General features: G+C 51.1%; 1 protein-coding gene across 6 annotated transcripts in view; it reads right to left on the bottom strand.

The window, feature by feature from the left end:
* Positions 1–4,583: 4,583 nt before the first annotated feature.
* Positions 4,584–23,684, bottom strand: part of RUFY1 (RUN and FYVE domain containing 1) — a 68,422-nt gene continuing 49,321 nt past the window's right edge. For 2 of the 6 annotated variants that reach the window (XM_017888197.1, XM_017888166.1), the window contains exons 12-18: positions 20,690–20,787; positions 18,317–18,436; positions 16,376–16,505; positions 12,959–13,053; positions 8,945–8,993; positions 7,210–7,287; positions 4,584–5,223 (exon numbers count right to left, since the gene is read on the bottom strand). In XM_017888197.1, the coding sequence (XP_017743686.1) occupies positions 5,080–5,223; positions 7,210–7,287; positions 8,945–8,993; positions 12,959–13,053; positions 16,376–16,505; positions 18,317–18,436; positions 20,690–20,787 (714 nt within the window). In that variant the 3' untranslated portion in view covers positions 4,584–5,079. Of the gene's footprint in view, positions 5,224–6,423; positions 6,601–7,209; positions 7,288–8,944; positions 8,994–12,958; positions 13,054–15,335; positions 15,555–16,375; positions 16,506–18,316; positions 18,437–20,689; positions 20,788–23,684 lie in introns of those variants that run through there. The other 4 variants (XM_017888177.1, XM_017888190.1, XR_001888379.1 and 1 more) reach the window with 3 other exon arrangements.

The raw sequence follows: 23,684 nt of genomic DNA, 5'->3' as shown, positions 1-23,684 counted from the left end.
AGGTAACCAAGGAGCAATGAACAGCAGCTACTACAGTAGTGGAAGCCGTGCATCTATGGGCGTGAACGGAATGGGAGGGATGTCTAGCATGTCCAGTATGAGTGGTGGATGGGGAATGTAATTGATCTATCCTGATCACTGACTCTTGGTCAACTTTTTTTTTTTTTAAGAAAAACTTCAGTTTAACAGTTTCTGCAATACAAGCTTGTGATTTATGCTTACTCTAAGTGGAAATCAGGATTGTTATGAAGACTTAAGGCCCAGTATTTTGAATACAATACTCAATCTAGGATGTAACAGTGAAGCTGAGTAAACTATAACTGTTAAACTTAAGTTCCAGCTTTTCTCAAGTTAGTTATAGGATGTACTTAAGCAGTAAGCGTATTTAGGTAAAAGCAGTTGAATTATGTTAAATGTTGCCCTTTGCCACGTTACATTGAACACTGTTTGGATGCATGTTGAAAGACATGCTTTTATTTTTTTGTAAAACTCAATATAGGAGCTATGTCTACAATTAAAAGTGAAACATTTTGGCATGTTCGTTAATTCTAGTTTCATTTAATAACCTGTAAGGCACGTAAGTTTAAGCTTTTCTTTCTTTCCTTTTTTTTAAGTTAATGGGAAAATTTTGAGACGCAATACCAGTACTTTAGGATTTTGGTCTTGGTGTTTGTATGAAATTCTGAGGCCTTGATTTAAATCTTTCATTGTATTGTGATTTCCTTTTAGGTATATTGCGCTAAGTGAAACTTGTCAAATAAATCCTTTTAAAAACTGCACTCTGTCTTGTCTGTGCTTCAGTGTCATGTGGACTGAGTCTTGGTGCTCTGTGCCCACCTGGGGCCTAGGGCCACATCTCTGGCTGTGGCAGAGAGGCTTGGCAGTTGAGGCTGTTGTGTAGATGTCTTCAGACTTCCCTCCAGTGCAACTGAAGGTAAACTCGTCTTTGGGGCCCTTGTGGAAGGGCTGTATGTCATTTGGCTGCACAGGACCTGATCTGAACTTGCCTATAACTTGTTAAGCACTTGCACAAAGCAAAGGGGGAGGTGCCAGTGCCCTCACTGCATGGCCTGCATGTCTATGAGGCCTTCATGCTTGGCTGGGAAGGTGCTGGAGGCAAGGGAGGTAATGATGTGTATGTGGGTTTCTTCTAGCTCACCGGTGGGGTGTTTTTTTGTTTTGAGGCGGAGTCTTAGTCGTCTCAGGCTGGATTGCAGTGGCGTGATCTCGGCTCACCTGCAACCTCCACTTTGCAGACTGAAGCCATTCTCCTGCCTCAGCCTCCTAAGTAGCTGGGGTTACAGGTGCCCGCCACCACTCCAGACTAATTTTTTTGTATTTCTAGTAGACAACGGGGTTTCACAATGTTGGCCAGTCTGGTCTCCAACTCCTGACCTCATGTGATCTGCCCACCTCAGCCTCCCAAAGTGCTGGGATTATAGGCTTGAGCCACTGTTCCCAGCCTTCACAGATGGTTTTTCAACTTGAGGTTTTGAACTTTTATATTTTTGGCTCATTCCTAAAAATCAGTTCCACTTGGAAGCAGAATTACATGTAAATTGCCTGAGATAGAGTGATAGGTAGTGATTGAGAGCTAATGTAATGTGACTAGTTTAAATGAACTCTAAATATATCCCCGTTTTGGTAGTTCAGAGCTCCAACATGATGCTAGGAAGTATTCAAGCTGTTTTAAAGTGTAAGTGTACCTGAGTGCCACACTTTGAGATGAATTCAGGAGTCCTTTATTAGCCGGCGACCGAGAGACCACTAAGGCACGAAATTCTCTCCGAAGGGGCTAGATTTTTTTTGATACTTTGTTTAGAGATGGGAGGGGGATTCTAGCTGCAGCAATCTTACAGAAGAAAAACAGACAAAAAAGTTGAAAAGACAAATGGTTACAGGAAAACAGTTCCAGGTGCAGGGGCTTTAAATTCATCACAAGGTGATAGACGTGGGGGCTCTGGCGTTAACCTATGGGACAAACGGGGCTTTATGGTACCATCTCCGAGTAAATTGCTGGGAACTGCTTGCTTCAGCACCTTATCAGTTAATTGCACTCTGATATGCTGAGAGCTTGCACAAGTTAAGTCCTTGAGGAAGCAGGTGGGTGAGGAGCCCTTGATATCTCGTAAATGAAGGAGCCAAATGGAGGCCGTCCGGCTTTCTCAGCTAAGGGAGAGCCTGTTCATATTAAAAACAAGATTAGGTGTCTAAGGGAGAGTCTGTTCACTCAATACAAGGTTGGGTATTAGAAAAGCAGTCCTGGAAAGGACGGTCCCAGAGTTCCTTCAGTAGATGCTTAGGGGCTCGGCAGCTACTCTCATCCCATTAGATTCAAGTCCCTGATAATGAAATGAGAATAAATGTAGCATCTGAGCTAGGCTGTCAGATAGGCTTGTGCCCTTTAAAGCAAAGTGTAGATAAGTTTTCTCTTGGGTTTGTTGTTGGGGTAGGGCTAGGTAGGTTGGACAGAGTGGCTTAGTATCGGTCATTTCTAACCATCTGCCCACAGGAGCAGTGCATGCAGGAGACATGGAGGGAGGGCTTTGCAGATCCTACCTTGCTTGCCCTACCACGTTGCCCCATCAGGACTGGACACTAGCAGAGGGAAGGATCTGGAGTATGTATTGTTGGTTTTGTCTTCGAGAGAGCAGCAGTTGGCGGGGGAGGCAGTGTTGAGAGTTGCTGAGCTGTGTTCTAAGCCTGGTTACTGCCCTTGAGATCTTGTGTTAGTAGTTTGGTACTGAGGCCCAGTATTGAGAAGGATTGAGGGTTCCTTCTCTGGGTCCTGAGTTAACTGTGGTACATTTAGGGATAAAGCTTGCCCTGTTAGAGAAGGGGCTAGAACTAGGAACTTGGAGTAAGGTTAAACTAAATCCAGAGCCATATGGTTAGTCTAGGCCAGGGGCGGTGGCTGACGCCTGTAATTTCAACACTTTGGGAGGCTGAGGTGGGCGGATCACCTGAGGTCAGGAGTTCGAGACCAGCCTGGCCAACATGGGGAAACCCTGTCTATACTAAAAAATACAAAAATTAGCTGGGCGTGTTGGTACACACCTGCAATACTAGCTACTGAGGCAGGGGAGAATTGCTTGAACCGGGGAGGCAGAGGTTGCAGTGAGCCAAGATCACGTCATCGTACTCTAGTCTGGGCGACGAGAGAAATTCCTGTTTCAAAAAGAAGTCTACACGCATTATGGTTCTTTGGAATCTTGTGCTCCATAGCTTGTTTGCAGTGACTTAATTAACCTCCTGACCTTGTCAATTGGAATCTGCATTTTAAACAAAATCCTGACCACCTCTACCTCAGTTGACTTAGGAAGTGCTGCCTTAGAACATCTGTCCTTCGCTTCTCAGGCTGGGTAAAGGTGGTATGGTACCAAACCAGGGACTGGAGATGCCAAAGTTAGGGCTTAGAATGTGTTTGAATTTGTGAGTAGGGAAGTTATCTTCACCAAATATTGCCAACTTTGAAAATGGATGTGATAAATGTCACAAACACAAGTGTCAGGCACAGAGGTGGGAACCTCCTGCATGTTTTTATACTGAGCTGCCAGAACTGACTTGAAGTAGGGGAGGGATGGATTACTCTGCTTTTGTGTGTGCAGATGAAAGCTAAGACTCAAGTGAACCGACTTGCCTAAGGCTGCCGAGCAAGTTAGGGGTCCACACTGGGTGTGTTGAAAAGGCACAGATGTCATATATGCCAGTTAGGGGTAGTTTGAGAGGCAGTTTTTTCCTCAAAGTTGGGCCCTGTATGAGATGGCAGCTGCTACGGTGAGGTGAGGGAAGGGGGGGAGGGCTGCCACTGTGCTTCCCTAATAGGGTTGGAAACCTGCTAGGACATGGTTTTGGAGCAGGGCAGACCTCGTCTTGAAGTCTGGCCGCACAGTCCTAAGCTGTATAGGATGCTGGGTGAATTGAGTCTTGCCCAAGCTCCCACCTTTTCCATCTTGAGAGCGGTTTGAGGGAGGGAGCGGCAGAGGAGGAAACTCGGTCGAGGGTGCCATGCAAGCATCTACCAGGGCTGACCAGGTCGGGGAGCCCAGAGGAGGGGTGGGATCCTGAGGCCTGGATTTGGTGAGGGTAGGGAGCCTGTGGGAAGGGAAGGCAGGGTCCTGGACAAGGTGTATGTATAGAAGGTGAAGGATGAGGCCTGGAAGACTGACTTTTGCCTGTCTGGACTTGACCGGAAGAGAGCCCCAGGCCATTGGCTGTTTGGGGGTGGGGGCCTCCAAGGGAGGGACTGGAAGCCAGTCTTAGCACTGCATTTGAAATGTAAAAAATGACTGTCTGCCAAGTGCCTTTCCACAGGTGTCTCCATCTGTAACCTATCAAACTCCCAATTATGTATGTGAACTACTCTTGCACTTTGGTGACAGGCTTGGGGTCACTTCCTCTGCCTGTTGGTGGCAGGCTGCCCCTGCAAACTGCCCTTAGGCTCACCAGGCACAGCCCTGCAGGCTCTGGGGCAGCACCGACAGCCTCCTGCTCACACTGGGCTCGGGCACGAGGGGTGCTGAGGCCTCCTCCGGTACAGTACGGTGGGCTCTTTGGAAGTTGACACGAGCTTCTGCATGTACCAGAGTGAAAAATAAATGATTTTATTGCTGGACCAACGATAGGTAGTCACAAGGGCATGAAATGGCGATTTCTTGACTGAAGCAGAGAAGGCACACTGACAGACCCCATGTTTGTTAAACGCTGTACACAAGTCAGGTTTTTAGAAGGGAGGTGGGAGAGGGAAACCACTCACTAGCAGAACTGAACTGCTGTAAAACAGGTTAAATTCTTTGAAAAGTGAAAAATGATAGTAGCAAAATCACGAAGTTGTATCTGAACCAGAGCCGTGATATAACCAAGTAAGATGGACGTTTCCATCCAGAGGAGTTAATTCGGAACGAATCACGGCCAGGTGAGAGCAGCTGGTTCTGGCACGCTGTCCTCTGGAGTGCCAGAGGCCGGGCGAGAAATTGGATTCTTTCCTTCGATTTCTTGGGAAAGAACACATTTCCCAAGCACCTGGAGACCCACAGGGTTTGGCGCTGTCCGCGAGGCTGTGCTCCCGAGGACGGACGCTCAGGAGGCCGTGGAGGAGCAGCGCTGCAGGAGCAGGGTGTGGCAGCCGTCACACACTCGCACCGGCTTGGGGTAGGAGGGCAGGGCCAGCTCGTTGCTGGAGCAGGTGTTGCAGAAGATGTGGCCACAGTTCCGGCAGTGGTGCTAGAGGACGGGAAGAAGGCAGTCACAGGACACCCAGGGAAAAGCCATCCGCACACCCTCCCTGCTTCCTAACCCAGAAGCACATCGTTTGTTAGGAATGGGTTTTTTTTTTTTCTTCTCGAGACGGAGTCTCGCTTTGTCGCCCAGGCTGGAGTGCAGTGGCACGATCTGGGCTCACTGCAAGCTCTGCCTCCGGGTTCACGCCATTCTCCTGCCTCGGCCTCCCGAGTAGCTGGGACTACAGGTGCCCGCCACCACGCCTGGCTAATTCTTGTATTTTTAGTAGAGACGGGGTTTCACCGTGTTAGCCAGGATGGTCTCCATCTCCTGACCTCGTGATCCGCCTGTCTCAGCCTCCCAAAGTGCTGGGATTACAGGCATGAGCCACCGCGCCCGGCCTGGAATGGGTTCTTACGTTTCTGTGGAGTGGTGAGGGCTGTGTGCAAATAGGTTTTTTTATTTTTTATTTTATTTGAGACAGAGTCTCACTCTGTCGCCCAGGCTAGAGTGCAGTGGCACGATCTGGGCTCACTGCAAGCCCCACCTCCCGGGTTCACACCATTCTTCTGCCTCAGCCTCCCGAGTAGCTGGGACTACAGGTGCCCGCCATCATGCCCGGTGCCTTTTGTATTTTTAGTAGAGACGGGGTTTCACAGTGTTAGCCAGGATGGTCTCGATTTCCTGACCTTGTGATCCGCCCACCTTGGCCTCCCAAAGTGCTGGGATTACAGGCGTGAGCCACTGCGCCCGGCTTTTTTTTTTTGAGTCTGTTGCCCAGGCTGGGGTGCAGTGGCATAATCTTGGCTCACTGCAACCTCTGCCTCGGGTTCAAGCGATTCTCCTGCCTCAGGCTCTCAAGTAGCTGGGATTACAGGCGTCCACCACCATGCCCAATTAGTTTTTGTATTTTTTTTAGTAGAGATGGGGTTTCACCATCTTGGCCATACTGGTCTTGAACTCCTGACCTCGTGATCCACCCGCCTCGGTCTCCCACCGTGCTGGGATTACAGGCGTGAGCCACCGTGCCCAGCCTAAGGGTCTTAAGACAAAAAGTTTACTTTTACTGTACTTCATCATTAAGCCAGCCAGCTACGGGAAGAGTCTGGTTTGTTCTCTTTGCTGCATTCCAGGGGGTGGGAGTGGGTCTTCCCCTTTCTAAACAGGTTCCCTAGGTGCCTGATAAGACACGGAGATGAGCACCTGTGCAGCCTCTGCTTCTGTGGTTCCACAGATGGGAACAGCCAGGCCTTGTAGACACACGTGATCTCAGGCAGCCTCAGGCCGTGGTTTCTAGCTCTGAGCTCACTGCAAGGCACTGCCTGAAACTCGGGGTGGGGCGTCGGGGGTGGCTGTGGCTTCCTCTTTTCCAGAGCTAGGCTGTTGATGGGAACAGACAGAACATGGTGGTGGCAGTGTTTCCTTTAGCTCCCAGTTTTGCTTATATCCAACTCTTCCCCTACCCAGCTGGTCTTGGTGAGACTATTAATAAGGCCCTGTCAACCCTAGACCCCAGGGTGAGCCTAGGACCTTGTTTCCAGAACCTAGAAGACGGGGACAAGCACCCTGCCTAGATCACCGGTGATTTTTGGTGACCTCCTGCCCTGTAGGTTCCCCATAGATTCTGTTTTTGCCTAAGTTGGGCCAGATTTTGGTCCTGCCGCACACAGAGAATTTTCAATGACAATCCCCTAGAGCAGCTTGGCACAAGGAGCCCTATCTCCCCAAAAATCATTGTCAATTACTGAAAGGATGTGCTGGAGACCAGGGGCCTCTGACTGGCCAAGGCTTCCCAGAAAGAGGGTGCCAGGATGGAAAGCCATCTGCAGAGGCAAGCAGGAGAGGCGGGGCTGCCCATCTGCCAGCCAGTGAGCACAGTCAGGTCAGTGGGCCTGGTCTGATGCAGGCTTCTGGAACCAGAGAAAGGGGAATCTCAGCGGGCAATGACCCAGGGCACTGGGAGGGTGGGTGGAGCCCCCACACACATACCTTTCTCCGGGAAATGGAGAACTCCTTCTCACACTGCCTACAGTGCGTCGCTTCGTCATCTTTCAGCCAGGCGTGGCCCTGAGGAGGAAAGGACATTCTAGAATCTACTTTCTGTCTAAGCCCCTGATGAGTGCGTAGCTGTGTTCCGGCTGCATCCATTGTCCCTCACAGCACCTGTTTCCTAGTGAGGCACTGTTTCTTCTCCATCAGATGTGGCCTCACAGGACTGTCATCAACGGGCCCTTTCCCGGTCTGGCTGCAGCCAGGATTCCTGCGTCCTAGCTCCACGCTCCACCTGGCTCTGCAGGCTGCCCTGGGGCCTCAAGGCAGTCTCCAGCATCCGCTCACTCAGGCACAACCCCACTTTCCATCAGTTCCCTTTGGCTGAAGTAAGCAGAGCGAGCTTCTGGTGCCTGCAACCCTAGACCCTGCCTGAGACACTGGTCGAAGGGACTAGCTGAACTGGCAGGCGTGGCGGAAGGGCCAAATCTGAGTGAGACTGGAACACTTGCTGACGCTGATCGCTGTGGAGACAGAAGGTGATGGACAGCGGGCACTGCATCCCACAGGCCTGAGGAAGCGCTTCTCCTTGCGGGCCAAAGCCCTGATTCTTGAACAGCCCTGGGGAGCAGATGGACTCCATTCCACAGGGGAGGCGGCTGAGGCTTTGAAAGGTGGCTCTTGGGAGGGCTTTCTCAGGGAGAGGCAGCACCTGTGATTTATTCAGGCTTAGGGACTGGGGTGTTCCAGGAGTCAAAGGCATGAGGTACTTTTCTGGCCTGTTAGCATCTGCTGGATGTGATTTTCTTGCTGACAAACAGATCCTCATAGGCTGAGCTAGAGTCACACACCCTTAGGGCTGCCAGTGTGTGCCCAGGACGTTCATCCTGACATCAAAGAGCTCTGGCGGCTCTAGAGTCCTGTTTTACGATTTTTATCCTCCCTGATACTGTGAAACTGATATTACCTAGCAGTCCAGGCTGCTGTTAATTGCTGCCCCTAACCTGACACTTGGAAGTTAGATGCCCAGAGACATTAGGGTCCCTGCTCTGCACCGCGTGGGAGAGTGTGGAAAGGGACTGCTTTTGCATCGCTGCCACAGCACAGCTGAGGCCGATGGCTGGATGCTCCTGCAGGCAAAGCCATCTTGTAGGCCAGGCTGCCGTGCCCCTGAATGTCTGCCTCCTCTCCCACGCTCTCCACCCTGCAGCTCAGCCTGGCACCTGCACCTGCACCAGGGCACCTGCAAGCTCCTGCTCTTCAGTGGAATGTGTTATTCTGCCCTCCCCACAAGGGTGTGGAAACCTGGCCCAACTCAGGGCTTGGCTTGAGTGGTCCTTAGCAATGGCACAGGGCACTGCAGTGGGGCTGGCTGGCCTCTGGCCCTTCACTTCAACAGAAGGGCCTGTTTTTCACTGTTTAAAGATACCCGCGGGTCTCTCCTCTCTGCCACCTGCTTCCCCCTTTAGGAAGACCCATCAGGCCTATTTTCAAAGCACAGCTGATGGCAGAACTGGAGTCAGAAGACCTAGGTTCAGCTTTGGCCCTGCCACCTGTCAGCATCCCTCAGCTGAGGGACACGTTTCTGAGCAGCATCTGGCTTCTCTAAATACGTCATCACCACCACTGCCTCGACCACACACTTTCACCTGACTGTTGGGATACTTAAACGTACGAGCACACAGGCCATCAGCATAAGCTGATGGCGAAGAAGTGGTTCTTAGCAAGCCAGTACCTTCAGTGCCTGGTTCACTTCTTTTATATCTTCCATCTTCAGCTTGGACCTAAGGAAGAAAAGGCCATTAGACAGCAGTGAGAGAGAGAGAGGTGCTGACTCCCTAACCCAGCTGGCTCTCATGACTAGCTTTGTGAAGATACCGGACTTGTGAGGAGACCCAGAACATGGGTTGTTAAAATGCCTTCTGCCTCTGTACAATCCCAGAGTCGCCTCATCACACTGGCTCCCGTCTGCTGGGGGCTGAGGCTGAGCCTGGGATTGCATCTGGCACAAGAACACACGGCTTAGCCTGCAGGGGCTCAAAACGACTTCGAGGGAGGCTGAGGCGAGAGGATGGCCTGAGGCCAGAAGTCCAAGACCTGGCCCTGTTCTGCGCTAGTCTCTACCGCTCTCCCCAGCAGGAACCTGAGTCTGCAGGCTTCTCCCTGGCCTCCAATCTGCTGCCTGCTGTCTGGAACGGGCAGGCTCAGAGGGCAGAGCCATTTGTTCTTGTTCCATTCTTGTTAGTGTCAGAACAATTCCTTTGTTTATGTAAGAGACAGGACTGAACACGGATTAAATTGGCAGAACTAAACCATATAAAATGAGGCAGTTTGTGTGATGTGGGGAAACAGTGTGATCTTTTTTTTTTTTTTTTTTGAGACAGGGTCTTGCTATATTGCTCAGGCTGGAGTGCAGTGATACAATCATGGCTCACTGCAGCCTTGACCTCCTGGGCTCAAGTGATTCTCCCAAGTAGCTGGGACTACAGGTGCGAGCCATCATGCCTGGCTAATTTTTGTATTTTTTTTGTAGAGGTGGGGTTTTGCCATGTTGCCCAGGCTGGTCTTGAACTCCTGACCTCAAGTGATCTGCCTGCCTTAGCCTCCCAAAGTGCTGGGATTATAGGCCTGAGCGTTTCTTTTTCTTTTTCTTTTTTTTTTGAGATGGAGTCTTGCTGAGTCGCCCAGGCTGCAGTGCAGTGGTGTGATCTCGGCTCACTGCAACCTCTGCTTCCTGGGTTCAAGTGATTCTCCTACCTCAGCTTCCCAAGTAAATGGGATGACAGGCGCCTGACACCATGCCCAACTTATTTTCTTGTACTTTTACTACAGACGGGGTTTCACCATATTGGCCTGGCTGGTCTTGAACTCCTGATCTCAAGCGATCCACCTGCCTCGGCCTCCCAAAGTGCTGGGATTATAGGCGTGAGCCCCCACGCCAGCCTGGTCTGAGCCTTTCTTAAAAACTGAGCTCAGTCTGAACTATCATCAGATTAGACTAATCAAAGTGAGAAAATGGCAGGTCTCTGGGAAACACAGGCTAGACTTAGAAAACAGCATCAGGGCATTTAGAAAAATCCCTGTGGCTTTTGCTAAAGATTGGGAGGCAGCTCCTTCCCTTCCTGGTCCGGCTGCAGAAACAGGAAATAGGCCAGCAGATTGACAGGATCAGAAGAGGCTGCCCAGATGGACAGATCTTGGGAAGCCAGGTCAAGATGGCAAACTGAACATACAAGAACTCTGGGAAACACAATTTAGGAAGAATCCAGATGTTCCCAAGATAATGAAACTGGAAAACTGTTCCTGTAGCTAATGTAGGGTCTGCGAAGAGGCTTTGCCATCTCTGTCATCCGGCATAGGCTTGCAAGAGGAAGAAGGGAAGAGGAGAGAGAGCACAAAAGCAACTCCTCAGGTAGCCCCGTCTGGGTTTGCATACACCTGATGCTGTCACACGCACAGCACTTGCTGGGAGTGGTGGCGGCCAGGCAGCTCACACTGGAATTCGGAAGCTAGGGTAGCCGGTAATGCCAGGCAGCCACAAAGTGCAACAATACATTTTTTTTTTTGTTTTTGAGACAGAGTTTCACTCTTGTTGGCGAGGCTGGAGCGCAATGGTGCGATCTCGGCTCCCTGCAACCTCTGCCTCCCAGGTTCAAGTGATTCTCCTGCCTCAGCCTCCTGAGTAGCTGGGATTACAGGCACATTCCAGCACGCCTGGCTAATTTTATATTTTTAGTAGAGACGGGGCTTCTCCACGTTGGTCAGGCTGGTCTCGAACTCCCAACCTCAGGTGATACGCCCACCTCAGCCTCCCAAAATGCTGGGATTACAGGCATGAGCCACCACACCCGGCCACAAAGATACATTTTAAAGATCAGAGACCATCCACAGTTTCGAGGTCTATGGTCCACTAGGAGGGGACCTGTGACACTGCCTTGCCATCCATCCAATGTAAAGAGGAAAACACTGGCTGCAAACCCCAAAAGCCAGCTCCATGCCAGCCTCTGTTCCATGTCTGCTTCTGGTGAGTGCTCTTGGGATGCCCTCACAGCTGGCCTGTGCTCTTGAGCATAGGGATAGACACTGGGCCTTGCGTCGCTCAAGGAGCTCCCTGGGGGTTGGGGAGGAACAGGGGCCAGAGCATGGCAAGTTGACAGGCCAGACGAGAGCAGCACAGGGCACTCAGCTGAGTGGGTGGCAGGCAGGGCGGAGGGTGGGAGGGGAGGGAGTAGCAGCCATGGGCTGATGTAGAAAGGTAAGGGGCACAGGAGAGATGGCGAGTGGCCAACACCTGCATTTGGGAGTGGGCAGACCGCATTCCCACCACAGACATCAGATTCCTTGACCAGCTATTTTTTTTTTTTTTTGAGATGGATCCTCACTTTTGTCGCCCAGACTGGAGTGCAGTGGCACAATCGCGGCTTACTGCAACTTCTGCCCCCTGGGTTCAAGTGATTCTATTGTCTTGGCCTCCCGAGTAGCTGGGATTACAGGCGCCTGCCACCATGCCTGGGTAATATTTGTATTTTTAGTAGAGACGGGGTTTCACCATGTTGGCCAGGCTGGCCTCGAACTCCTGACCTCAGGTGATCTGCCCACTTTGGTCTCCCAAAGTGCTGGGATTACAGGCATGAGCCACCACACCCGGCCTATTTTCTTAATAGTACTAGACTCTACACATTTCCAGACTGCAAGAAAAATTCTAAGGCTGCACACATCTCTACACTAGTGTGTTTCAAGCTGATTCTCATTTTGATCTCCATGTGTGGACCTTTTCTGGTCAAATATATGCAGTGCTGGACCTGAGCCCAGGAGAGCCCCATCTCCTTGGTCATGGTGCTTGCATCAGGCATGGGTACTCGGGAGCAGAGTCAACCTTGGGTGATTTTGGGAGCTATGCAGAAAGAAGAGGGACTTTGTTCCTCTGACAGATGGCCTTGCTGAGTGCTGTTTTGCCCCTGAAGGGTCCAGACCCACCTGTGAGGTAGACAGGATAGCAGAGGTAGGAAACAGAGACCGATTCCTGATGGCTTCTTTTGCTTAAGCCACTTTGAGTTGGATTTCTGTTACTTGCAACCAAGAGTCCTGACTCGAGAAGAAAAGGCTACCCACTGTGTTGAAAATGCAAAATCATCACACAAATGGACAAGTTCCACAATCCGAAGTGTGATCCACCCCAAGGCCCAGGTGTCCACAGCAACGTGTCCAGACTGGGACACCAAGGAGGGGAGCTGTCAAGTCAGAGGAGAGCAGAACTACCAGGATCTGCACCCATCAGCATCTGTAGCAGACAGACAGACTCTGGCGGATGCAGTGGCCAGTTCCCCGAAAGGAAGGGGGCTGTGCTGTGCAAGGCCGGTGAGCGCACCTCTATCGTGCCAGGCTTCCATTATCAAACCCGCCACGCTCCCTCTGGCCTGACTGTAGACTGACCAAGCAATCCTCTCATTGCCCATCTGTTCCCTAAGGCCCTGGATATGAAGCTAAGGAATAAGAGTGTCCTGGTCACTAGGAATGAGTGTGCTTGATGAATTAACTAAGAGCTGACTGACATCCCCAGGGGGTTAGCAGGAATCAGTGCTTGGTCCCTCTGAGGCCTGGCTTCCTGAGACCTCATCTGTGAACAGTAGACTGGGCTCCTAAATGGCACCCCCTCCTTTCGTCAAAAGGAAGTAGGTTTGGGGCCTGAGGGGTGTGGGGGGTAGACTGGTATGCCTGCAGAGGCAGATGAGGGGAGTGGGGTTCTTACTGGCTGAGGTGCAGGCCCATTTCCTGGAGCGCTTGTTCCTGCTCCTCGCAGATCTTCTGCAGCTCTGCCTTCTCGTCCTGAAGCTCCCGCAACTCCTAAAATGAACAAACCAACCAGACGCTGGACAGAGGATTCACGGGCCTTTTTAAAAATTTTATTATTTTTTTGAGACAGAGTCTTGCTCTCTCGCCAGGCTGGAGTGCAGTGGCACCATCTTGGCTCACTGTAACCTCTGCCTCCTGGGTTCAAGTGATTCTGCTGCCTCAGCCTCCCGAGTAGCTGGAACTACAGGTGCACACCACCATGCCCTGCTAATTTTTGTATTTTTAGTAGAGCTAGGGTTTCACCATGTTAGCCAGGATAGCCTTGAACTCCTGACCTTGTGATCTACCTGCCTTGGCCTCCCAAAGTGCTGGGATTACAGGTGTGAGCCACTGCACCGGCCGTTTTTTTTTTTTTTTTTTTTTTTTTAAAGATTTAGCAACCAGAGCAACAAGCAGATGAGAATGTTTTTCAAGAGCAAAAGGCAGCCGGGCACAGTGGCTCATGCCTGTACTTCCAGCACTTTGGGAGGCCGAGGCGGGTGGATTACCTGAGGTCAGGAGTTTGAGGCCAACCTGGCCAACATGGTGCAAACCTGTCTCCACTAAAAATACAGAAATTAGCTGGGTGTGGTGGGCACCTGTAATCCCAGCTACTTGGGAGACTGAGGCAGAAGAATTGCTTGAACCTGGGAGGCGGAGGTTGTGGTAAGCCGAGATCGTGCTACTATACTCCAGCCTGGGCGACAGAGTGAGACTCCAGCTCAAAAAAAAAAAGCAAAATGCAGTCCTGTATTAATGTCATTCAAGATTATTTCTTGCTAGCTTACTCTCGACACTGGGCAGCTCGAAGGCAGGCACTCTACGAGAGCTCTGCAGCTGGGGACAGAGACATGGGACAGGATAGTTACATTCATCAGCCACATTAAAAACAGTTACCCTCGGCCGGGCACAGGGGCTCACACCTGTAATCCCAGCACTGGGAGGCTGAGGTGGGCGGATCACCTGAGGTCAGGCAGTCAAAATCAGCCTGGCCAACATGGTGAAACCCCTCCTTTAGTAAAAATACAAAACTTAGCAGGGCATGGTGGCACATGCCTGTAATCCCAGCTAGTCGGGAGGCTGAGGCAGGAGAATCGCTTGAACTGGGGAGGCGGAGGTTGCAGTGAGCTGAGATCGCTCCACTGCACTCCAACCTGGGCAACAGAGTCTGTCTCAAAAAAAAAAAGTTACCCTCATAGGACAAATGAGGCTTTGCCTATTTGAGCTTCTTTTTAAAATATAAACTTTTTACAAAACAGATTGCTGCCAGGCGCGGTGGCTCAAGCCTGTAATCCCAGCACTTTGGGAGGCCGAGACGGGCAGATCACGAGGTCAGGAGATCGAGACCATCCTGGCTAACATGGTGAAACCCCGTCTCTACTAAAAAATACAAAAAACTAGCCGGGCAAGGTGGCGGACGCCTGTAGTCCCAGCTACTCGGGAGGCTGAGGCAGGAGAATGGCGTGAACCCGGGAGGCAGAGCTTGCAGTGAGCTGAGGTCCGGCCACTACACTCCAGCCCGGGCGACAGAGCGAGACTCCGTCTCAAAAAAAAAAAAAAACAAAAAAAAACAAAAAAAAAAACCAGATTGCTATCTCAAAAAATCTATAGAAGAACTGTGCACAAAAATCACACTTTGCATCAGCAAAGACTAGTTTGAAAGGTGGTTTCCTGTTCAACTCTGAAAAAGCTGTTTTGGAAAGCGCTGGTCAAGGATGATGAAGGCAGTGACTTGGGACCTCATTTCATGGCTAGACCACCCGGAGGCTGGCTGGACCACGAGGAGCCCTGCACGGCGCAGACTTCCCAGGGGACAACGGCACTGACACCTGCGGCCAGTGCACCTTGAGCCAGTCTGGTAAGGCCAGGATGGAGACCCAGAAAGTAACTGGGGCCCACGGGGAACAGCGGTGGTGCTTAGGCCCGAGTGGCGGGGTAGCTCCCCGCACACCCCGTGCCGCAGCTTCTGCTTCTGTGTACATGCTTGCAAGGCACGCTGTGGCTTAACTGGGGATACTAGACATTGTTTTGTTCCTATTGTTGGGGCGGGCTGTCATTGTGTAATTCGAATCTTTTGACCAAAGCATTTTGAAGCAGAATAAAGGAGGTATGCCCCGTGACGAGGCAGAACTTTCTACAAGTCCTCTTCTGCCCTGCACTTCCTCCCTTCCACTCTCCAAGCCTGACCTGGCTCGTGAGGAAGCTCTCCCTTCCCCAACAACTCCAGGCACTTTCCGACGGAAATCAACAGCGCCTTTCCTGACTCCCTCGGATCGTGCAGTGGTGTCCATTACCGTGTTCAACGCCACAAAATCCAGGTCCAGAAGCCACCCCAGCCCTGAAGGCCCCTCCTGGGAAGCTGCCGAGGGAAGCCCGCTTTGGGCTCAGCTGCGCTGCGGTGCTCGGTAGTGCAGGGGCCTGAGAAGAGGGCACACCATCCCCACATGGGAGGAGCCCCTCACAGCGCCCCAGGCTGCAGTCAGCCCGTCCAGGACTGCAGAGCCTCTTCCTCTCTGGGAAAAGTCAATGATTTTACATTAGGGCGAATGTTCCACACGGCCTCGGAATTTCCTGGGAGGTCTAGTTCCACAGCCAGACAGCGAAGGCCTGCCGGACCCCACTTCTCTCGCCCTCTGAAGCACACTGCATCCAGGCCATGCCTCCAAGTAAGAGGGGCCTCCGGGGACTGAGGTGATGGGGAAGTGGAGGGCTGGGGTCAGTCTGCTTCCCAGGGATGACCCGACCCTGGGCACAGTGGCTGAGGTAACGACTGCCATGTGGTGGGAGATGTTGACTGGTTCCTCCCAGCTTCCTCTCCTGCAAGCCTACCACCCACTCTCCACACAAGAACCAATGACCGTCCGCAAACGAAATGGATCCTGTCCCTCCACCAGCTTCCCACTGTGCTCAAAACAAAACCCACGTTCCTTCCGCTGGCTCCCAGGGCCCATGAAGGGCTTCCTGCTGCCTGCCGCCGAGGCCTCCCCTTTGCTCCTCACACTCCTGGCTGCTCCTGCAGCCTCTGCCCAAGCGGTGCTTTGTAGGGCCTAACTCACTGGAGCCTCTGCTCACCGGTCACTCCCTCCCCAGGCCCCTGCATACAGGTGAGGACACTGTTCTGCTTTATTCTCTTCATGGCACTCGCCTTTATCTGAGCTGGCCAGCAGGCTTAGTGATTTATGATTTGTCTTTGCTCCTAAAACAGGAGCCCCCTAACAGCCTCCCCACACCCTGGAGCCGCCTGGCCCCCACACAAAGGGTGCGGGGAGAAGAGCCTGCCAGGGGCTTCTGGAGGCTGCCAGAGGCTCTCCTGCCCCAGGATGGCCCACCTCACCTTTTTCAATCCTTCCACTTGTTGTAGCTCCGTCCTGAGTAGAGAGGAAGTGTCTCTTTCGTGCTGTAATTCGCGCTGAAGAGCCTGTCTGTGCTCTTTTTCTGATTTCAGTTCTTTCTCTAGACTTGAGCTGTTTCCATAAAACGAACTTGAGTTAGTCTCGTGGGAGATCTTCATGGAGGACCGACAACCCTACTCACTGCCCAGGAAACGGGGAGCTCTCTGAATTGCCACTTGAGCACTGAAACCCTTTGGCAAGGCTTTCCTCTCCCCCAGGGTCACCTGCCCTTCCACAGGAAAGAGCAGGAACCAGGGGGAGAAAAGCCTGCAGGGCCATACTCGACTCTTATGCAGGAGAGAAGGGAGAGCTCTGGAACACTTAGGACCACAGAGGCAGAATGCGCCCCTGACACGGAGACCTGAGGAAAGGAAGTTCAAAATTCCTTCTTTTCTTTTTCTGAGACAGGGTCTAGCTCTGTCACCCCAGCTGGAGCGCAGTGGCGCAACCTCAGCTCACTGCAGCCTCAACCTCCTGGGCTCGAGTGATCCTCCCACCTCAGCTTCCCGAGGTGCAGAGATTACAGGCATGAGCCACAGCACTGGCCAATTCAATCTGCTTTCTTTTTGTTTTTTTGAGATGGAGTCTTGCTCTGTCGCCCAGGCTGGAGTACAGTGGTGTGATCTCGGCTCACTGCAATCTCTGCCTCCCAGGTTCAAGCGATTCTCCTGCCTCAGTCTCCCGAGTAGCTGGGATTATAGGCATGTGCCACCACGCCCAGCTAATTTTTTGTATTTCTACTAGAGATGGCATTTCACCATGTTGGCCAGGCTGGTCTTGAACTCCTGACCTCGTGATCTCCCTGCCCCGGCCTCCCAGATGCTGGGAATACAGGCATGAGCCACCGTGCCCGGCCTCATTCTGCTTTCTATAACCTGCGGCCAGACTCACGATAGAGAACCCTGGAGGGAGAAGAGGCCAGGAGTGAGCCCCGGCCTGAACCTGACTCCTCCCTTCTGCCAGCTGAGTGGCCCTGGGGGCACTGCTGGACCCCCTGGAGTCTGCTCTCTCTCTGTAGGAATAAAGATGTCTCTTCTCTCTCTTCTCTCAACATCAGGCTTTTAATCTGGCATATATACTATCTCAAAAAATCTATAGGCCAGGCACGGTGGCTCACACTTGTAATCCCAGCACTTCGGGAGGCCAAGACGGGTGGATCACTTGAGGCCAGAAGATTGAGACCAGTCTGGCCAACATGGCAAAACCCTGTCTCTAGTAAAAATACAAAAATTAGGCCAGGCGCAGTGGCTCACGCCTGTAATACCAACACTCTGGGAGGCTGAGGTGGGCAGATCATGAGGTCAGGAGATCGAGACCATCCTGGCTAACATGGTGAAACCCCATCTCTATTAAAAATACAAAAAAATAGCCGGGCGTGGTGGCGGGTGCCTGTCGTCCCAGCTACTCAGGGGGCTGAGACAGGAGAATAGCGTGAACCCGGGAGGCGGAGCTTGCAGTGAGCTGAGATCCGGCCACTGCACTCCAGACTGGGTGACAGAGCGAGACTCCGTTTCAAAAAAAAATAAATAAATAAATGAAAAGTAAAAAATCTGTAGACGAACTGTGCACAAAATTATACGAAGCTTGCATCAGCAAAGGGTAGGTGAAAGGTGGCTTTCTGCTCAACACTGACACACGGTTGTTTCTTTTTAGAAAGGGTGGTTAAGGGCAATAAAGGCTGTGACCTGGGACCACGGTCTGAGCGTGGCCAGACCTTCTGGGGGTGAGCTGGACCACGTGAGTCGTCCTGCGGGGAGGGAGCTCCCTAGGGATAACATACGAACCCTGCAGGGGTGAGTGCTGAAGCAGGACACTACTTGCCCCCAGTTCTTCCCAGTCCCTCCTGAGCCACACCCAGCCCAGGCTCCCTGCAGGGCCCCTACCATTGCTCATGGAGCTGGGAGAGCTGCCGCTGCAGGGCGCTGATCCTCCCGCCCAGCTCCTGCTGTAGCTTGTGGCTCCGCTCCTCGGCCCCCTGCCTCGCCTGCTCCGAGTGCTGCAACCTGGATGCGACACCAGCAAGAGCACAAATGAAGCAAATCTTTGTAAGGAAAGGATGACTTTTGCTGGCTGAAATTCTTTCTTAAAATTAACATACAGTAAAATTAGCTCTTGTGAGTTTTAACACGTGGAGAGTCAGCTCCACCACACTCAGGATACAGGACAGTCCCACCACTCCCAAAACTCCCCAGTGCTGCCATCCGGAGCCACACGATCTCCCCACCTCAGCCCCTGGCAACCACTCATCTGTTCTGCAACAATATGGCTTTGGCTTTTTGAGAATGTAATCTAAATGTGATTATACATTATATAACCTTGAGACTGGCTTTTTCTCAGAATAATGTCGTTGAGATCAATCCAAGTTTCCGTGTATGTCAGTGGTTCATTCCTTTTGTTTCCTCTCTGAACATTCTCAAAGGGCAGTGGTTCATTCCTTTGTACGGCTGAGCTGTATTTCACTGCACAGATGACGGCTGAGCTGTCTCACTGCACAGATTACCACTTTCTTTATCCATTCACCCAATGCAGAACACTGGGACTGCTTCTAGTTTTTGGCAGTTATGAACACAGCTGCTATAAACATATGTACTGGTCTTGGTTTCGTTTCTATTTGGATTATATGGTAAGAGGACGTTTAGCTTCTTGAGAAACTGTTTTCCTAAGTGGTTGCACCATTTTGCATTCCTACCAATAATGTATGAGAGATCCATTAACTCCGTGTCCTCATCAGCACTTGGTGTTGTCATTAAAGAAACTGTAGCTGGCCAGGCGCGGTGGCTCACGCCTGTAATCCCAGCTCTTTGGGAGGCCAGAGCGGGCAGATTACCTGAGGTCAAGAGTTCGAGACCAGCCCGATCAACATGGAGAAACCCCATCTCTACAAAAATACAAAATTAGCCGGGTGTGGTGGCACATGCCTGTAATCCCAGCTACTCGGGAGGCTGAGGCAGGAGAACTGCTTGAATCTGGGAGGTGGAGACTGTGGTGAGCTGAGATCGTGCCACTGCACTCCAGCCTGGGCAACAAGAGCGAAATTCTGGCTCAAAAAAATTAAAAAAACACACACAAAACAAAACAAGAAACCACAGCTGTCCTAACAGATGTGCGGTGGGATTGTGCCACTCATTTCTCTGATGGCTCATGGTCTGAATATCATCTCATGTACTCTTCTGCTGTCCAAATGTTCTCTGTGATGAAGTATCTGTTCAAGTCTTTTGCCCCGCCATGTTTTTTGGTTTGTTTTGAGATGAAGTTTCTTTCTTGTTGCCCTGGCATAGAGTGGAGGCATGATCTTGGCTCACTGCAACCTCCGCCTCCCGGGTTCAAGCGATTCTTCTGCCACAGGCTCCCAAGCAGCTGGGATTACAGGCATGCACCACTACACCTGGCAAATGCTTGTATTTTTAGTGGAGATGGGGTTTCACCATGTTGGCCAGGCTGGTCTTGAACGCCTGGCCTCAGGCAATCCACCTGCCTCGGCCTCCCAAAGTGCTGGGATTACAGGTGTGAGCCACTGCGCCAAGCTTGTGCCCATTTTTCAATTGGATTGATTGTTTACTGCTGAGCTTTGAGAGTTTTTTTTTTGAGACAGAGTCTTGCTCTGTCACCCAGGCTGGAGTGCAATGGCGTGATCTCGGCTCACTGCAAACGCCCCCTCCCAGGTTCAAGCAATTCTCCTGCCTCAGCGTAGCCGAACCTACAGTGCCAGCCACCACACCCGCTAATTTTTGTATTTTTAGTAGAGACGGGGTTTAACTGTGTTTACCAGGAATGGTCCTTAATCTCCTGGACCTTGTGACTGGCCTGCCTCGGCTCCCAAAGTGCTGGGATTTACAGGCTGAAGCCACCGTGCTGGCCTTCGTTTTTTTTTTTTTTTGAGACAGAGTCTCTTCCTGTTGGCCAGGCTGGAGTGCAATGGCACGATCTCAGCTCATTGCAACCTCTGCCTCCTGGGTTCAAGCAATTCTCTTGCCTCAGCCTCCCAAGAAGCTGGGATTATAGGCGTGTGCCACCAAGCCTGGCTAATTTTTTGTATTTTTAGTAGAGACAGGGTTTCACCATGTTGGCCAGCCTGGTCTTGAACTCCTGACCTCAAGTGATATACCGGCCTCGGCCTCCCAAAGTGTTGGGATTACAGGCGTGAGCCACCGCGCCCAGCCTCTGCCCTGCACTTTGGAGAGGGAGTCTGAATAAGTCTCCAGGCCCAGGGAATGCTTGGCACCTTCCAGAGAATATCTGCCAGGGGAAGTGATTACCTTTCTTCCATTTGTTTCATGCTGGACATAACTTGGTTGGTTTTTCCTTCAAAGGATGTGATGGCTTCATTCTTCTGCTGCAAACTGCTCTCTGCATTCTACAAAAGCAAAGGAGGGGTTCATACTCTGCCTGTCCTGCATCCTTGCGCCTGCTCGGGATTACAAACGGGGCTTATTTGTTAACCTTGTACCTTTGTGACACTTTCAACAGTATTCTGCTAATTGCTGCTCGTCCCCAGAGCCCTGGAAAACAAACTGACTCAAGGCTCTCAGCTTTGTCAGCAGAAGGAAAGGCAGAGAGGTAGGTCCTGGAGTCTTTGCTCATGTTTGACAGCGTATTCCAGAGTCGGGTCAGACTCAGTGTTCCCCAGCTGTCCCCACGTGCCAGGCACATCCACTGGTTCATCTAAGCCCTGACGATTCTCAAGGAAGATGTGGTCACCCCACTTTTCCCACTGAGAAACTCAGAAGAAAGTGACTGATGAAGGTTAAGGGCAAATGAGGGGTGGAACTGGGTTCGCACCCACATCTGTGTGGTTTTCTCTAAGTACAGCTTTTAGCCATGACAGACACAGAGCGGCCAGGAGCGGGCACTGTGTGTTCCTGTGTGTTTACAAGAGACACCCTTAAAAAGCCAGAAGACAGGCCGGACGTGGTAGCTCACGCCTGTAATCCCAGCACTTTGGGAGGCCAAGGAGGGCGGATTACCTGAGGTCAGGAGTTCGAGACCAGCCTGGCCAACATTGTGAAACCCCATCTCTACTAAATATACAAAACTTAGCTAGGCATGGTGGCAGATGCCTATAATCCCAGCTACTCCGGAGGCTGAGGCAGGAGAATTGCTTGAGCCCAGGAGACAGAGGTTGCAGTGAGACTAGATTGTGCCACTGCACTCCAGCCTGGCCAACAGCGTGAGACACTGTCTCAAAAAAAAAAAAAAAAAAAGCCTGAAGACAAAAGTCCTAATAAATTCATGAAAAATAACATACAGAGGCCGGGCACATGTGGCTCACACCTGTAATCCCAGCACTTTGGGAGGCCAGGTGGGCAGATCATGAGGTCAGGAGATCGAGACCATTCTGGCTAACACAGTGAAACCCCATCTCTACTAAAAATACAAAAAATTAGCCGGGCGTGGTGGCAGGCGCCTGTAGTCCCAGCTACTCAGGAGGCTGAGGCAGGAGAATGGTGTGAACCCGGGAGGTGAAGCTTGCAGTGAGCTGAGATCGCGCCACTGCACTCCAGCCTGGGCGACAGAGCAAGGCTCCGTCTCAAAAAACAAACAAACAAACAAACAAAAAAAAACCCATACAGACTGTATTCTCTGACCTTAATGTAATAAAATCAGACAGCCAACAAAAGAACAGCTAGAAACACCTCGTATCTGGAAACTAAATAGCATATTACTAGAAACGATTGAGCTAAAAAAAGGGAAATCATGGGCCGGGTGCAGTGGCTCTCGCCTGTAATCCCAGCACTTTGGGAGGCCAAGGCAGGTAGGTGGATCACGAGGTCAGGAGATCAAGACCATCCTGACCAATGTGATGAAACTCCATCTCCACTAAAAATACAAAAATTAGCCGGGTGTGGTGGGTGGTGGCGGGCACCTGTAGTACCAGCTACTCACGAGGCTGAGACAGGAGAATCGCCTGATCCCGGGAGGCAGAGGTTTCAGTGAGCCAAGATTGCGCCACTGCACTCCAGCCTGGCGACAGAGAGTCCGTCTCAAAAAAAAAAAAAAAAAAAAAAAAAAAAAAAAGGAAATTATGAAATACTTAGAGCTAAAAGACAATGCAAACACCATATGATATTTCACTGCACTGAACATGCCACTGAGTCTAGGAAACACCATTTCATACACCACCGAGAAAGGAAAAAGCTGCTGATTGAAACAGGATATACCATCTTGACTAAAAGCTGCATCTCAATTTCCGATACGCTAAAATGGGGAAAATGGGCTTCTGCAATGATGACATACTTCAGTCACAATTTGGGAGATGCAGCTAAACTAGTTCTTGTGAGCAATTTTCAACTTTAAAGAAATTTTTTAAGGAAACGGTGATAAAACTAATGCAATAAGTATGCATTTCAGAAGCTGAAAATGAGCTACAGAGCAAACCCAAAAAAAGCAAGTAGAACACAAAGGTGAGGGTGAGCTGTTCCAGGCACATTACTGACACCAGCTGTGTGGGTTTTCCACACCAACCAATTCTGACACTAACTGGATGTCCTACAATTCAATTCTGATACTACTGTAATTACTCAGGGTCAGTGTAGAATCCACAGTTAGGAAGGGCTCAGTCCCACAAGACTGCCCCCGCTGAGCCACCAGCTGGGAGCCTCAGATGGCCACTGTATTTCTGACCAGGCAGCTATACACTGGGGCTTCCCACGAGCCCCTCCTCAGCTTTGCTAGAACGGCTTACAGAGCTCAGGAAGGCACTTGACTTACAATTACTGGTGTATTATAAAGGAATGGTCAAACGGAAGAGGCGCACAGGGTAAGGGATGGGGTAAGGGGTGCAGAGCTTCCACACCCTCCCAGCACCTTGCTGGGCTCGTCAGGCCAGCAGCTCTCCGAACCCTGTGGTTTGGGGTTTTTAGGGAGGTCTCATTATGGAGTCACGACTGATGAAATCATTGATCACTGGTGATTAGCTCAGTCTCCAGTCCGTCTCCCCTACCTCCTGGGGTGGGGCTGAAAAGTTCTAGGTCTGTAATCATGCTTTGTCTCTCAGGGGACCATGACTATCCTAACGTTACCCAGAAGCCCCCAGCTACCAGCTGTCAGCATATAAAAGACAGTCTTTCACTCTAGAGTATCCAAGGGTTTAGGAAGATGCATACCAGGAACCAGGGGCAGAGACCAAACACATATTTCTTGTTATGCCACAGTAGAAATCAATGAAGTATGGAACAACAGTAAAGCATATTAGAATAGGCCAGGCGCTGTGGCTCACGCCTGTAATACCAGTGCTTTGGGAGGGCAAGGCGG

This window comes from Rhinopithecus bieti, unplaced genomic scaffold (assembly GCF_001698545.2).
Source record: "Rhinopithecus bieti isolate Rb0 unplaced genomic scaffold, ASM169854v2 scaffold_1557, whole genome shotgun sequence".
In the NCBI taxonomy this organism is placed as follows: Eukaryota; Metazoa; Chordata; class Mammalia; order Primates; family Cercopithecidae; genus Rhinopithecus; species Rhinopithecus bieti.
This window is presented reverse-complemented; position numbering and strand designations above follow the sequence as displayed.